Below are 16829 nucleotides of genomic sequence, written 5' to 3' on the forward strand. Positions count from 1 at the left end.
GGGAGGTTCAAATTCTAATTTTTGCCTTCGATTAGTTTTTTTAGATGCTTTGGAAGTTCATTTCACTAGATATATCTGAGATGAAAAACAAAATAAAAGCCAAAGACTCTCAGTGGATTCTGGTATTTTGCTCTGCACTATAAAAAGAACTGCATGGCACTGCTTTCAGTACAGCCCATATCCTTTAAAACTCAATCTAACAAAAATGCTTTAATTGAAAGTATTGCATTTTGGAGGTCATTAGACTTTTTGCCTTAGTTGAAAATACCATGAACAAGTTCATAGAGTGAAGAGAAGAAGGGAAAGGAAGACGACTGCTTGGGCACTGAAGAAGATAAGTGCACATAAGGTAAATTATCCTTCTACACTGCACAGTCAGCCTGTGGATAGAAAAGTTTCAACACAGCAGGTTGCAGCCATCATGATCTAGAGACTGCAAATGCCTCTTGGCAGAACATAGGCAAGCAGAAGTGGAACGATGTGTTTGCTTCCAAGAACGATCTGTTTCAGCCGCCCTGTCAGTCTGTGCCTTCAAATCCAACCCCCCTTTCGCTCACACATTTGTACCTCATTCCTCCAAGTAGGCTTGCTCAGGATGTGCAGGCTGCTGTGTGAACATCTCTGCTCTTCACACTCACAGATTTACCACATGAGCTCCTTTTCATGATAAGCCATGACAAGTGTGCAGCCATGTGAGCAAGAGCCCAAACCCACAGCACTCTGCACACAGACAGAAACTCTGCTCGTGTTTGCATGGGATGCGACATGAGGGAATCCCAGGAGCCCAGGCTCTGCACAGTAACCCAGTAGCAAAGGTGTGTATCAGTGCTGCTGTCAATGTACTCAAAGTCTGGAGAACTGAAGCATATCTGGTAAAAAAAAAAACCCCACAGGTGAAAGGGCCAGTGTTTCTTGAGTGCAATTCAACTCACTAACAAAGCCCTCATTTCTGGAGCCCAGCAGCACTGAGTGATGAACATTGCTGGGCTCACAGATCCCTTCCCAGCTCCCTGTGCTCCTCAGATTGCTCATAGTAAGGTCCCAGGGCTCACCCCTGCAGTCTGCCCCTTCCTTACCCTCTTATCTGCCCTCCTTTTTGAGAAAGGGATGCAGCTCTGCCCTTCTCACAACTGCATCATCCTCCACAACAAAAAACCTTTTGGAGCTTTGCTACTGAACTCAAGACTTCATCAGGGATTGTTTGCCTAATGCTCTCAAGGGTCAGCCTGCTCATTTATGTACCAAAATAAAGGATGAAGAACATTATTACAAGAAACCTTGTAATAACCAAATTCTTGTAAAAACCAAAAATCTCTATTGTAAACAGCAGTTTTACTATTAAACATCATTTGAAACATGACCAATCTGGGCAGAAGTATGGATTAGAATAAAGTTAAAGTCTCATTGTTAAACACTGGAAATTTAATAAGCACCAAAATTGGAGATATATAGATATGTATTTTACTCTCAGAGCTATTCCCCATCTGTTCTCCCTTTCCTTTCTTATTTTACATAAATATTCAAAAATATTCATATTTCCTAAAGAAACTTTCAACATAAGTTGAAATAAAAATCAGAACTTTGGGTTTAGTTTAAAAAAATTTTTGTTTAATAGAAAGGGTAGAATAGATTTTTTAGAAATAGTTTCCATGAATTTTTATCTTCTACCCAAATCCTCCTCCAATCAAAATGGTTTCAGAGCAAGTTGTTTGATCAGCATGAACATTTGTTATTAGGCACCCAAACTTGAATATTTTGGCTAAAAAAAACACCTCTGGAGGCTGGTCTGTGCCATTGACATACTGAACTCTGCTCAAATCTAACAGACCGTAGGAAGCTCTAAAAATTTTGTATTTAAATTCTCCACGACGTAAAATCACTTTTGACAATTTTACCTCCACTTATTTGCTGGAAAATTAGGAGAATCCTTTACTGCTCCAGAGATGCTTCATATGTTACTATGCTCCACTGCATGTATTGTACAAGGTGTTTCCCAGAAAAATGTACTCTCGGTGCTGCAGTGGCCATATCTACCTACTCCAGCTGCGTCTTTATATGTGAGGGTAGCTACTTTGTACCTCTGTACTATTTTTCAACCATTTAAAGGCCCTAGTACTGCTTTTATTAGTAACAACTAATGTTTTCAAACAACTGCAACATTTCAAAATGCTGAGAAATTTGACTTAGTAAACAAGAACACATTTCAAATTGTTCTGCTTGTCTTCACTTACATGGAGAGTTATTGGTATACAGGTACTGAATAAGGCGCTCTCATACCATATCTTCATGGTATGAAGATAATAAAAATATACCTGTACTAATACTAAATAACACTGCTAATCAATAATAACAGTTTTATTATTCATGAGCTACTATTAATAAAACGCCATGGGTTCTAATGTAACCTTTAAAAGAATTAATACTGTAATTCAATTTTAAGGTCTTTACATCTATCTGAAGTCTATTAAAATAAATGAAAAGTCTCTCAATAACTCTGGATGATGCCCTGCATGTTAATGATGCCACATGTTATTTTCACTATTGCAAATCACCTTTAAGATACTGCCTAAACACTGGAGTACTGATTATGCTTCATGTAGGTGGATATAATGTTCCAAGAGAAGTGCACACCTCTCTCTCCATTCTCATTGTCAAAATCAAACTAGTTTTGCTCAGATTTCAAAAAACATTAGAATAAGGGAGAGGCACAATCAGGGAATTGCCAGGAATTGAGATGGGGACATGGGACCCTATCTCCTACTGGATGTGATTTTCTCAACAGTCACCATATTTAAATCACTTATTCACTGAATCTATTTTGTTATGGTGGCAAACACATGAAACAGTTAATGAAAGGGGAGAACAGGGAACAAAAAGGCTTCTAAGGGAAGTTAAAAGCTGCATTCTATTGTTTGAGAAATACACATTTAAAAAGCATATTTTTGGCAAATATTCAATAGCTTTGGCAGTGTTCCACCAATTTATTCTGTGTTCAGCTCATTTAAGCCCCTGGGAAAAGTGAGTGAGTGATTGATCATATTGATGAAGCTGACCAAGAGCTACTACCAAAAAAATCTCACAAAAACCAAGGCCACAAGCATGCATTTTACTGAAGAACAAATCTCTGGATACATGAGTAACTAGTAAATATAAAGACATTTATATGCAAATAATACACACATAGATCTAAAAGTTAAGAGGGCTACAGAGTAGTTTTTTCAACAAATTTACAAAAACATGTCAGCATTGGAAGGCAAGTCAACAAAAGACATGTAAACCCCTTGATTTTTATCCCACATACTTTTAAAAATACTGCTAGTTGCATATTTGCTGCCGAGTACCTAATTACCTTTAAAAATCTAGCTGTGCACTGTTGAAGCTCTTGAGTTATTGAGGTTTCAACATCACTCATCATTATGGAGCTAATTTTAATGATGAAAGCATTGCTAAAAGTTATTTTAAAATTCATTTTTACTTAACTTCTTTAGAGATGATTTGTTTGAGTACCTGAGACACAGTAACTAATCACTGATGGTTTTCTTTGCAAATATAAAATAGATTTATATGCCCTCCCTGTAGGAACAAGAATTCCATCACCTCCTCCTGAATTTCTGAGCTATCGAATATTTGATGAGTGCTTAGGGAATCAGTATTGTGTCTTTTCACAGCAGTAATCAAGGAATGAAGTATTCTCTGCCATAATGAATCTACTGCAGGACTAAAAGATGAATATTTCAAATGCAAAAGCAATATGTTTGTTTTGAACACTTCTAAGTTTGGCTTTAATAAAGCAAGTAGTGAAGTGTGCAATGAGTTATATTGTTAGATGGTTAAAACAGAGCTGTGCAATATGTCTGAATGCATTTAATCCAAGTAACTACTAATTTTAAATGTGACTTATAAATATGTATTACATGTATGATGAACGGATGACTCAGGAACCATGAGAAACCTGGGCCTTGCCTTCCACTCCTGGCTTGCTTCAAAGCCAGCTCAGCCTGACAATTAACCAAGGCCCGGAGCCAGAACATCATTAACCACAAGTTGAATCTTAACGTGGGCTGAAATTAAACATGCACACCAACTATTCAAGTTAGGATCATTTAAATCAAGCCTGAGGGGCCTGGCTGGACTCGGACCTGCTACATGTGTTCCAGCAGCTGGTGGGTCCCAATGTGGAGCCAGAGGCTCATTTCAGATTTCCCAAAAGCAGGGCCCCTCAGCTGGGTCCATCCCTGTGGTGCTACCCTTCCTGCAAATCAAGAAGCCTTTTCTGCCAGGCAAGAGGATGCTGCCAGCAGGAGGTGATGGGCTCGTCAAGCTAAACATCATCAGCACCAGCTTCACTTTGAGAAACAACAAATCACCACAATACTAAAAGGAATGGCCACAATGTGTTCTCCTGAAAAACTTGTCAGAAGGCAAGGTCTCATTTGTCATGGCATTCTCTCATTTGTCTCCAGGGGATTTTGATTTTTGCTAAAATAACAAGTAAGTTCTATTTAACAACGAAGAAAATCCAGCTAGAGATTTTAGGCCAGCTCATCTCATTTGCAAACTGAAAATACCTGCTATAGAGTCCCCACGGTGCTATTTTGTGTGACACCCCTATCCACAATGAGATACAGAGATGAGCAGTTATGGTAGTTTGTATTTGCAAGAATTGTTTCTTAGTTTAGTAGGCTTTTTTTGTCAGATCAACTAACCTGCAGCACACAAACAGAAATAGTGTTTATCAACAGAGCTTAAAATGAAAGCAATGAGAAAAGCACAGCTTTAATTACAACAAAGTTCCAAGTGCTTCAATTATCCAACTTCAGAACCAATGTACTTCACCTGGAAATTGCCCCTGAAATAATGAATTCAATAAGGAAAATTCTTACATAGTCCAAGTTAAATTATTTAAAAAGAAAGAAAGAGGGTTCTTAATTATTTAATGTTTCACCAATAATTATAGTTCAGTACAATGTTCACTCATTGGTGAACCTGATTTTCAAAGGAACATTTATGAACATCAGTCAAACAAAAAACACCTGCCAGACTATAAACTCAGCCAGTGTCGTGCACATTCATTCCAACACAGCATTACCACATTAGCAAAAATCCAAGTCTTGATTTAATGGCAAATGTATCCAATAATTAATGTTGAAATATTTACATAGAAAAGCATGCATGATGCAGTTTTCTAATGCATTTGTAAAAAACAGTATGACCTCTCTTGCTACAATTTTTAAAAGCTGTATTCTAGGTAAATGAGTCCAAGATGGGACTAAAGCTCTGGAAAATAGAAAGCTGTTGTACTTGAACAATCTAACCTGACAATCAAAATGTGACCATGGACATCTTATGGACATTTCATTCAAAAGTCACTAGTGATCAGTTTTAAAAGACAACTTTAAATTAGCTGCATGCAATACTAGCCATGGCAAGTTTATCTGCATGGAGCCTCAGGGAGCAAGGCTCAGGGAACATCAATTATTTCTCAATAAAAAGGTTTTCCCAAGTGATAGATCAACAAGCCCAGCACATGAAACACAGCTGAGGGGGCTAAAACAGCACCTTGGTCAAACACAGTATGGATCTGCAGAGGATTATCATCACCTGTTAATGACCCTGTGTTAACCCTATATACAACAACTCAAGCCCTATGGGACTAGTTCTGGAAAATCCTCACGATGGCCAAAATAGCAGCTGTCACACTGGTGTCCCTCAAGTTTATTTACAGGGTCCAGAATTCAGCATATGGCCTTCCAGACTGGGGACTTGGGGCTTTACAAATCTTCCTCGACTGTTCTCTATCTTGGAGCAGAGCTGCCCAGAAGGAAAACCTGATACACTCACAAATTTAACAACACAGCCTCAATTTCTCATTTCAACCCAAAGGAAAAGGAAAAATTGCCAAAACCCTCACAATCATTTCCTTGCAGCCGCAGAACAGGTTGTCCCTGGGTCACTTTGCCAAAGAATTGCCTTAACCCCACTCTCTGGAAAAGATCAGAGAGTGTTTATCAGTAATGGCCTCAGATTTCACAGCTCCCAGAGCAGCGGAGACCAGCTGCACCATCATCCAGACTTTACAGCCTCATATCCTGTGGCCAGCAGGGCTGGAAATGATGGAAACTATAGATTTCTGCTTCCCTGAGGGGACTACAACACTCAGTTGGGGTCTTAAAAAGCCTCAGGTCTCTTACAATCAAAGATGGGGTTTTTAACAGCATAACACACTATTTAAAGTTATTTTTAGTGAGTTTAATGGCTCCCTTGGAATCATGCACAGAGAGACTTGCAGTAAGTGCAGCACCTGGCTTTGCAGGTGGGGAATACCAAACACAGTCCCACCACAATTTTAAGATCCTATTTAAAAAAAAAAAGGATTTAGGGAATACATGTCACATACAGATTAGGAAGTGGTGTGACACGGGGCAGTGCTTCACATGGCTGATGTGAAGGCCATCAGGGTAATTTAGCAGTTAAATTCCAGACAGGTGATGCCACAACGTGTTGCCCACCATGGGACAAACCCATGCTCCTTCTGACATGGCACACACACCAAACCCACAATGCTTCACTGTGGTATAAACCAGTCTTTGGTTGTTCTGTTTCTAAACTTCTGTCTCATCTGGCCAAATTCAATTTGCCCAAAGCTTCCTGTCGTACACTGAGATTAAGAAGTCTGGGGAATCATCATCATGGCATGCCACTGTAAATTATCACAGCTCCACCAACTTTGCCCTAATATGAAATGCCACAGAAGTGCTCAGAATCCAACAGTGAAGATTTAACATGCCTCCTTCCACTATACTGATGTCAGCCCAGTTACAGCAATTTATGCAATACAAGGATCTGTCCTTTTCTCCTTATCAAAGCATTTGATCAAAACCGGTGACATGCAAAAAGACAACCTTACTAAATTTGAGCAGCAGAGTCAGGCTTGTCACTCTAATATCATAAGAAAAAGGGAGGTATTTCCATATGGGTACTTGCATATTCCTTTTTATCTGGTTTCACAAAGATAACAGCAAGATCGCTTTCTTCCTCAGTAAAAACTAGTTTGAAACCTCACAAAGGATCAGCATTTTCTCTTGCTCTTCCCTCCCTCCTTTCCTCTTCTGAAAAGCAAGACCTCAATGTATTTCAAATCTTCATTAGCTACTTCTCTGCGTGTGACAGCCTGGTGGTGTGGAGCGGCTCCAACTCCCTCCCTTCAATTCACCCTCGAGTCAGAAAGGTAAGACCCCATTTCTGACATGAGGTGACAAAGAGCTCACACTGCTGAATGCCACTGCCACAGGTGACACTCCCATCACCAGCGGTGCTCCCTGCCCCATGCCGCAGATCTGGAGTGTGTGGAACCACAAATGAGCTCACCCAGCAGCCCCAGATCTGCATCTCTGAGGATGCATTTCAAACAAATGCATGCATAAATTCACTCATTTGGAAACCCGGTCTGTTCAAGAACTTGTTACTATGACAATTTAGAAGAAGCTGCTCCAGATAAGATTGATGAAACTTATTGATTAATCTTCTCTCAAGCTACATTTGAATTTTAAGTTGTCCCTAAACAGAACCAGTTGGTGTTGGTTTGTTAGTATTCCAAGGACTGCAGCAATGTACTTCAGCAGCGAAGGAAGTTCCATGATAAATGTGTTCTCCAATCTACATCTGTAGAGTAGCTATAAAGTCAGAACAATCCAGGCAAAATTTTTCATTATGTTTTTTCTTAAATCACACATAGACAATATGAAATATCTTTCACTGAGACAGGTGGGAACAAGAAAACAGATGCATCCATTAAGCTTGAAACAATTCAATGAATTAAATAGTACTTGGTGAACACTTTGGTTTATGGATATAGCCTTTGTTTAAACTTACTTGAAAAAACACAGCCATGGCTCCTACCACCCTGTTTTCTAGAACGGCTGTTCCGAAACTGTCAAAGTCATCAGGATTGTAGAAGTAAATCTGCATCTGCAAAAATTGAAACCAACAATAGAATCACATTAGTGTTGATTCATATAGATTTCACATGATGTAATGCATACACGTTGTACGTAAACCCACTGTTATGAACCTGAGATAAAGGAATTCTGCTGAACAATAGTGTTTAACCAGCATCTTGATTAATAGCATGACTGCCCTGCTGGGACAGTAAGCAGGGAACAGAGGTGATGCAATGCATTTTAATACCAAACCCAGGGCTAAACAGTATGGTCAGTTTGTTCAGATGGTAAACTTTGTGCTATCTGCCAGCATCTCTTCATTTCTTTGCACACTGAAGGCTCATCTTCCACTCTGTTAAACGTGCTAAACATATTTATCTCAAAATCCATAGAAAATTTTGAAAAGGATTTCAATGTTTGGAGTTATTTCTTTACTCCTAAAGTCATTTGTAAGATAAAAGTCTCTCTCCATAGCAATGCATTTTTATGAGCCTCTGATATTCAGGTCTATCAGTTAGGGTCACACTTTTCCCTGTCTTCAGTTAAATTTCATGACTTTTATTTCCAAAGTGTTAATAGTCTGCAAAAAGCATGAGACAAAACCAGATATATTGATGTAATTTTTAAAGGAATAAATATTAATAATTACACAAACCCCAAGTAAGAGCAGGTGAGAACAATGACTGCCCCAAACTAACAAGTGTTGGGAGTTACACAAATAGAGGAGGACCAAGAACTGCTTCCTCCATACACTCTGCTGGTAAACAATTCCACTCCACTACACACATGCCCCGAATAAGAGCAGCCTGCAGAGGCTGTGGGTGCTCGTGCTCTTAATTTCCTGTATGGTTCTTGTTCCACTTCCCACAGTAGTTGAGCTTCCACTTCTGCCAGCTGTCTGAACACACTGCTGCTTCTCCAGTAGTTGTTCAACCCATCCCTTCCAAAAGAAGCCCCTAGTGTTAGTCCATCTCTATCAGCCACAATTTGCTCCGAAGGATCTGGTTTAAAACATGCAACACTCCCTTCTCTACACTACACCATGCAGGTGTGTATATGGTCAGAGAATAAATTCAGTGTTCGTAACATCTGTTGTACGTGTACCCTACACAACACAAATTAAAACCATGTGCCTGATGGTGACAGCCAAGTGCAAGGACTGGACTTCACAGCGAGTGCTCCCGCGGCCATTCAGGGAAACTTCCAGATAGACTTCACAACCCAAACCAGTACTGGCGGGCTGATATGTATGCTCACTTGTGCTCACTGATGCCAGAAAAAAAAATATCTGTTCCTGGCTATGAAATGGGAATGGACCCCTCGGCTTCTCTGCCACTGGCCTCTTGTTGAACCTGTGCACTCACTCTGCTGCCCATCACCAGTACCTGCCCTTTTCACAGCACTACAGTGATGATAAGAGATAGGCACACAGCTCATAGTTTGAGGGAGAAGTAAGGTCTAGCTGAGACTACCCATGCCTCCCAACACACTGCTGGTCTGACCATGGGACTCCCTCCAGAAAGTCTGTCTGCAAGACCCAAACACTTGTTTGGATTTTTCCAAAATAGTGCTGCATGACACATCCTACTATATTCACAAATGCACTATTTTCCCCATATATTGTATATGCCAGGAGAGATTATACCCTTTTATCTTGCACAGATACATTCCTACTCATATTTACTGATTCCCAGGCTTTTGACCATATGTTGGCTGTAGTGAATAGGTAGTTTGCCAGTATTATACAGTTAAAAAAATTCACTGCATTGGGAAAAGGCCAACATGACGATCAGAGCATGCACAGGCAGAGGTACTTTTTTCGGCGGGAGGAAGATCACACTCCAAATAGCCCACAAAAAAAGAAAAAATTTGGCACTCACACTAGTTTTATAAAATTTGAAAGCAATTTTCTTCCCCTTCTTTGGCCTTCCTGTTCCCAGCATACTCACAGCAAACACACAGATGCTGACAATATCTCACAAAGGTGGTGGTACATCCATATTCTGATAATTTGGGCTTTGAACAAATGCAGAGCAAGGTACAGCCATTCATTAATGTAGAAATTAGAAACAGTTTTTTTCAGGTAGAATTGGTTAAATTTCAGTTTAGCCAGCACAGACCAAAGCTGACAAAGCACTCACAAATTACATCTTGCTCCTCTTTATTTTAAAGTCTGAAATTATCTGTACCTTACATAAAACATTTCACTATATAGTCCTCACAGGACTTTGTGAAGAAAAACATCACTGAGTGAGTTCAGCATATGCCAGAATCATTTTGGATCAATTTTGCTCATGGCATTTTAAGGAAATTAATTTTTACAATACACTCTTGCATAGCAGTGCAAAGGGCTCTGGTAAAAGAATTTTTCATTCTGATCATCTTAGCAGCGCAATCTCACAGTCTAACCAAGAACCACACTCTGCCTTGATTACCATACACACTGGAGCATTTTACCACTGCTCCCTCGTATTTTTCCAGAGAGTGTAGTTCCTCTCTCTGCATCCATCACGTCAAGGGGAACTGTCTCATATGAAAAATTATCATCATCTGTCATACAGTAGCTTCCTTATGTGCTCATACAGCTAGAAGGAACATTTTAGGAGTAGAATACCTGAGGAATTGCTATTATATAATTTACACACACATACCCTGCAAAAACAACGTTAAAAAGACAGTAAAGTTACACCCTCAAAGCCTCATGGTTCAGGCTGCTCATAAAACCACACCTGGACACCTCTGAGCATTAGTATTATGACAATTTTCTAATTATGTGATCACATATTGTTCTATTCCATAATACAGCCTCATCTGTTTTCCCCAATTTACAATAAAATGCAAATATATCCAATGTATTTTTGTTCTTTTATTCATAATATACATAATATTGAATGCATTTATCAGTAGATAGTTAATTTAATATTTTCTATGGGTGGGATAAGGTTCTTTATGTACAAAGAGGGAGTAAGACAGTTAACTGCAAAATTAACGTCACCGCATACTTAAGTGACCTAAACATGTTAGAAAATTTCCATTATTACTCCTTATTATATAATTAGTATATACAATATATGGTGCACCTTGCATATAAATGACTTCTACTGTCTCTGCCTGGGACATACATAGCAGCAGTACAGAATGCAACAAAGAGGCTTTTCACTAAAGAAAATCTGGACCTGATTATAATATGCTATTTGTGAAATGCAGAATGAAGAATCACCTAAGCTTACATATCCAACCTGAATTGTGGCACTGCCTGATTTCAGCCCCATACAACATCATTTTTGTACATTTTTCACGTGATTTCACAACAGCTTCTATTTTCCAAAATTAAAAAATTTAACGGCTGTGAATCCTGCAGCAATGGGAAAGCCTGAAATGTCCTTCATAGTATGACACTACCTGTCTTCAGTCAGAATGCTCTGTTCCAAACATCCCTGCTGACTGTGCTCCAAACAGCCTTCCCCACAGCACAGGTCCAGCAGGGCATGAGTGTCCTGTTCTCTATGGCACAATATATGAGATTTACAAGACTTTCACATCTAGCCTCACGACAACTAACAAGGCTGGGAAAGGCTAACATGGCCTTCCTTAATCCCAGATGTGCAACACGGCACATTTTACCTTGTAAAGAGGTATCATAAAAACCATGTGTGTCCAAGCAACTTGAAATTTTCAGTATTTGGTAAAACAAAGCTGAGACAAACCATCCCTAGTGAAACAAAGGTACTTTTCCTGCAGGAAGACACTCTCCATCCTAAAATGCTACCACAACTACTACTGCAGCTACAGAGCTTTACCAAGGCAGGGAGAGGGTAAGAGTTTGTTTTTAATGGAAAAACTTCATGCTTTGACACTCTTCGCACTATAAAAGAATTGTTTTCAAACTTGAGAGAGATTTGCTGTACAGCACAGATTTAAGACTTTAAAAAGATCACTGAAGGCAAGATCTTCAGACTGTTACAAGTGCCTTAAAACAGAGGATTAGAGAGAAAGCCCTCAACTCTGCCATAACCCAGGATATAATCACCAGCTGCCCTAAGAAAACACGTCATATTTTGTTGCAGTGTGTGAGATTAATGTATGCCGTTCCTGTGTTTTAGATTAGCCTATTGGTCTCCATAACTTTGTACTTTATTTGGTCCCCATCTAGAATGTTCCCTAATCCTGGTTCTCCTATTAGTTTCTGCTCTCTTGCCTGTCCCTCTCTCTTCCCCATTGGTTGTTGCACCCTTGTCCCTTCTTTACCCCACCTCCTGTTCCTCAGCCCATTGGTTCTGGTTTCTCCCTGCCCCTAGGACCCTCGATAAAAAGTTGTACCCCTGCTCCCCATTTTGTCTTTTGTTGTGTGGCTGGGGACCTTTCAGGCGTGGAATAAACCCTCACATAGCTGGAACCCTATACAAAAGACCCTTCTGGTTTCTTTTCCCCTGCTGGCCGCACAGTGGATGTGTGGGTGAGTAGCTGCACCACCTCAGCCGTGTGTCTGTGCCTTCGTTTGGCCCCAGCACCGAAGCGACTCCCCCCGCCCCGGTTAGGGACGCTTTTGGAAGGTCGCAGCATTTCACCATCTTGCTCTGGCCACGGCAATGTTTTCTAATCTCTGCTGTCCAGGAAGGTCCAGTGGCCAACCATTACAGTTTCCAAGCACTTCAGGTCTATTCCCAGCTTACAACACTTACACAAGTGAATACACCACAAACATCCAACATGCGGGTGATTCTCCAGCCTGGAGAGCCTTTGCCTCCAAGCTCCTACCCCTCCACCATGCCTTGGGGGCAGGAAATTGCCTCCTCCTGAAGACAGTCTACTCGCTGCAGAAACACCTTTCTCCAACCATGTTCTTCCAACCTCTACAAAAATCTGGTGTTACCCAGACCTGGCAAAATGTCAGGCCCTGCTCTATGCTTTGATTTTAATGTCAAACTGGGCTGCTACCATGCTGATGTTGTAAGGACAGGCTGTCCAAAATGTGTGTATTACTGAGAAATACTGCCCACCAGAGACCAGTTCTGATTTTATTAAATGCAATTGCCTCTGAATGACTAAACCCTCATTATGAAATGTCACTGGCTTGCAAAAACTGAGCCTGCTTCCAATGAAGGGCTTGTCCCTGCCACCCATCCACAAATAAAAGGTTCTGTCTCTCTGTTTGGCATGACAGGCATCCAGAGAGAAATCACCCTTCCTGTACATGACATCTCTTTGCTGTCATTACCCCACTACAAAGACAGAAAGTTTACATCCAATACAGAGTATCATGGCCAAACTCACTCAGCACTTATGAGAGAAAAGCCACAAGGAGCATTTGATAGATCCCAGGAGATGTGAGCAAGTTCAAAGCAATTCTAAGAGACTGGAAACCAAGAAAGTACATTTTCCATAGACAGATGCCAAGTATTTTAAAAATAAATAATTGAGACTTTTAAATTGGGCTGCTATCACCCTGTGCAACCTCCTACAGCAGATTTCTCTTTAGATTAAAAAATGAACAAAGGCTCATTGTGCTGTCACATATATGGAGTACAGAATATTCAATAGTATCAGGAATTCCGGTGCAAGGGAAAAGATCATCGGAATTAGCTTTCTGCTCATTTCCTTCCAGCAATCCAAAGACTACCATGCAATTTAAAGCATGGGAAAAAAGCATAAAAAAATAAAAAGTTTTATAGACCAGCCAATTTTTTGATGAATCAGGCAGCAAGATGCAGAGGCAGCAGTGATGTGGTTTATTATGTACTGCTTTAGAGACTGAGAGTATTTTCAGAAGAGCACAACACCCAGGCAGCGCAGGTAGATTGCAAATCTTTGCAGAGTGGTGAAACAAAAATTTTGAAATGTTTGCTTTAAATGATGGAGTTAAGCACTGAATATACTAATGCTTAATTAGTGCCTTTGCTGCTTACATTCTAAGAATAAATTATTCTCAGCCACTTTTACAACTGGATTTAAAACCTCTTGCACAAAAATAAATTCTCTGCTAAGATTATGAATCATACATGATTTTTCTTAATTGAAAGCTTCCATGTAACTTACTTTTGCTTTAAATATGTGCATAGATTTCCAGTGAACTGGATGATGTGATCCATTTGGCTGGAATAAAAATTTTCTACAGACATAATGTAATCTTCACTGCAGTGCTAAAAATTCAGAATAACTGAATGAACTGCAGTCTGTGTGTTTACTGGAGTGTGAGATGTACACTGGGGCAATAAAGTCTGATATTTGTCTTCTCATTATATTATCTTTAAAAAATTCATAAAACTTAACATTTATAACATATTCAAAATCTGCTTAGGAAAGGCAGGGGAAGAGTGAATCGTGATGTTTTCCAGTTCTCCTACCAGAGCTTGATGTAATAACACAGAGTATATTGCATTCTTTTGAAAAGATACAGTTGAACAGGAGCAGATAATGGCATGTTTTTCCAGCCTAGTCTATTATTCATCAGTGAATTTTTAACTATAGTTAGGCAGGTAGAGAGATATATTTTGAATGTCATAACTTGGTATTCTACAGTGCTTGAAAGTGTGCTGGGTAAAACTGCAGAACAAAGAGTCAGACAGGGACTTTGTCCTAATGTAATTGCAACTTGGTAATGAATACAATGCTAGGCTGAAAAAAATGAAAGGAGCTGAAACAACAGGAAGAGCAAAGATCATGCAAATGAAATACCACAATTTAACTCAATTTAGACATTTGTATCCCTTAGAAATAAGGTAAATTTCCCTTTCATCTTCTTTAACAGTAAGCACGAATTCTTGTTTTGTTGTCTCCAAACAACACAGTAGGTGTACCTATGCTATAAATTGAGACTAAGCAGTTTCATAGTGTTTTTCAACCTGAAAGGTGGTAGTTGTTGCACATTCTGCCCATAAGTCTGCACAGCATTTAAACCTGTGAGTGGTGCAGTGACAGTTCAGTAGGACAGGGAGGAAGCCCAGCTCTCATGGGATCACCCTGGGCTCCCATGCATTCTTGGATCACGGCCACATCACTCAGTATCTTGTGTGTTAAGTCCTGAATGTTAAGAGAGAAGGACCTTGGCAAGCCAGAGACTTCCTTGATTTCTGCTGCCAGAGATAAATACCCCTTAGGCCTGCTCCCATCCCTAACAAGAAAATCCATCACACTATACAGTGAGTCAATTACACAAGGAAGGCCCACTTGATGCTAAAAAGCTGCGTGTTGCATTCATTTGTGTAACTGTAATATGAAAATAACGGTGTCAGTGTTTATGCTTTCCGTAACATGAAACTTTGCAATTGCTTTGTACTCCGAGTAACAGCCATATGATTCACCATGAAATGAAGTCTGGAAAATCGTTTTGGATAAATGGAACTATAAATTCAATAGAATTTCCATGACAACATAGATTGCAACACTCCACCACAAGTGAAATGTTATAAATCATTCAAAACCAACAAAAAATCAGCAGTAAATCTTCTCTTTCACAATGCAAAAGATCCTTGAATTATAGAGCTGTGGTTATTACCTCCCAGTGCAGTGCCTCTTGTTTCTGATCCCCCTTCCTCTGTGTTACAAGTGTTGTTTCATATTTGACCTCCTTCCAAACACTTTAATACTCAGACATAAACAAGAACTGAAGATAAGGAGCAGAAGGCTTTTTTTAACCTTTCCGTCTCATCTCCTGAAAATATTTCAAATATCTTCATCCTGTGGTAATTATACCTGTGTACCCAGATACATCACAGCATCTTGTTAGACACACAAATTTAGGAGGCTCTTTTTCTGGAAACGTGGGTGGTAAGTGTACAACAGGGTGCTCAGTCAGCTCATAAAAGGGATATGAACCACATGTCCAAGGGATGGAAGAGATCCAAAGAGAGGAGGTAAAAATAAAAAAAGGATAAAAGATTGCACCACACAGTATTGCTCATTTGTACCCCTCCATCAGAATGATTCCTGACAAATGGTATTTCACTTCAAGACCAAGGAACCAGAATGATGTGATTCCATGAGAACCTTCACTGCAGTTTTAAAATCTCTGTGGCTGTTGCCTTCATGCCTGTTAAGAAAAACCTTGAAAAGGCAAGGGTCTTTCCTTCCTGAAAAGATTAAGAAGCCCATGAAAACAAAGGAGAGGGAAATAGTTCAGTATTCTGGTTTTTTGTGCAGAAGTAGGAGTATTTCTTAAAAATCAAGTCTTTCGGTAACTTGAGAAATGGCAACCTATTAGCCCTTGGACTGCAAAGGCTACTAGAGAGTTTCTGCTATCTTGCATTGATCACTGCCCATTTCTGGGCCTCAGTTCCTCATGTGGTCATTGCCTATTCCTTCTTTAACTGGACATTTTATGAAAAAAAGTTTGAAAATTTTGAAATTAATGGGAAGAATGACACACAGTTGAAAACCATGTGAACTTAAGTACCATATGGAGCGTTATTGGAGGAAAAAAACTTTGAGGTTGCTGTTCATTTGCTTGATATTGCAGTAAGGAAGAATCAGACAGGTACCTCATGGAGAGAGTCTGTTGCCTCCTTAATACTGGTACTAGCTTCAACCAGCTCATAACTGACAGGAGAAGATGTCAGGAGAAGTTGTTTGTGCTCCATCCCTGAGGTGTTCAAGGCCAGGCTGAACAGGGCTCTGGATAAGCTGATCTAGTGGAAGGTATTGCTGCCCATGGCAGGAGTTGGTATCAGGTGATCTTTAAGGTTCCTTCCAACCCAAACCATTCTATGCCATGTGGTTCACATCCCTTTTATGAGCTGATGCTGCAGGAATTCAGTGCACACAATTACTGCAGGGCAGTGCATCCACACACCCAAGGGCATCTTCCCACGCTTTGGGAGGCCACCTGGTGTCTTTCACTGGTCTTTATCTCTACCAGAGACTTTTTTGTTTATTTACTGAGTAGCTCTGAGT

The 16829-nt window shown here is 39.9% G+C and overlaps 1 protein-coding gene across 2 annotated transcripts in view; it reads right to left on the reverse strand.

The window, feature by feature from the left end:
* The window catches only part of PTPRG (protein tyrosine phosphatase receptor type G), a 402551-nt gene that overhangs the window by 130078 nt on the left and 255644 nt on the right, over positions 1-16829 (reverse strand). For both annotated transcript variants that reach the window (XM_032121374.1, XM_032121375.1), the window contains exon 5: positions 7873-7968. In XM_032121374.1, the coding sequence (XP_031977265.1) occupies positions 7873-7968 (96 nt within the window). The remainder of the gene's footprint in view (positions 1-7872; positions 7969-16829) is intronic.

This window comes from Corvus moneduloides, chromosome 11 (assembly GCF_009650955.1).
Source record: "Corvus moneduloides isolate bCorMon1 chromosome 11, bCorMon1.pri, whole genome shotgun sequence".
NCBI lineage: Eukaryota > Metazoa > Chordata > Aves > Passeriformes > Corvidae > Corvus > Corvus moneduloides.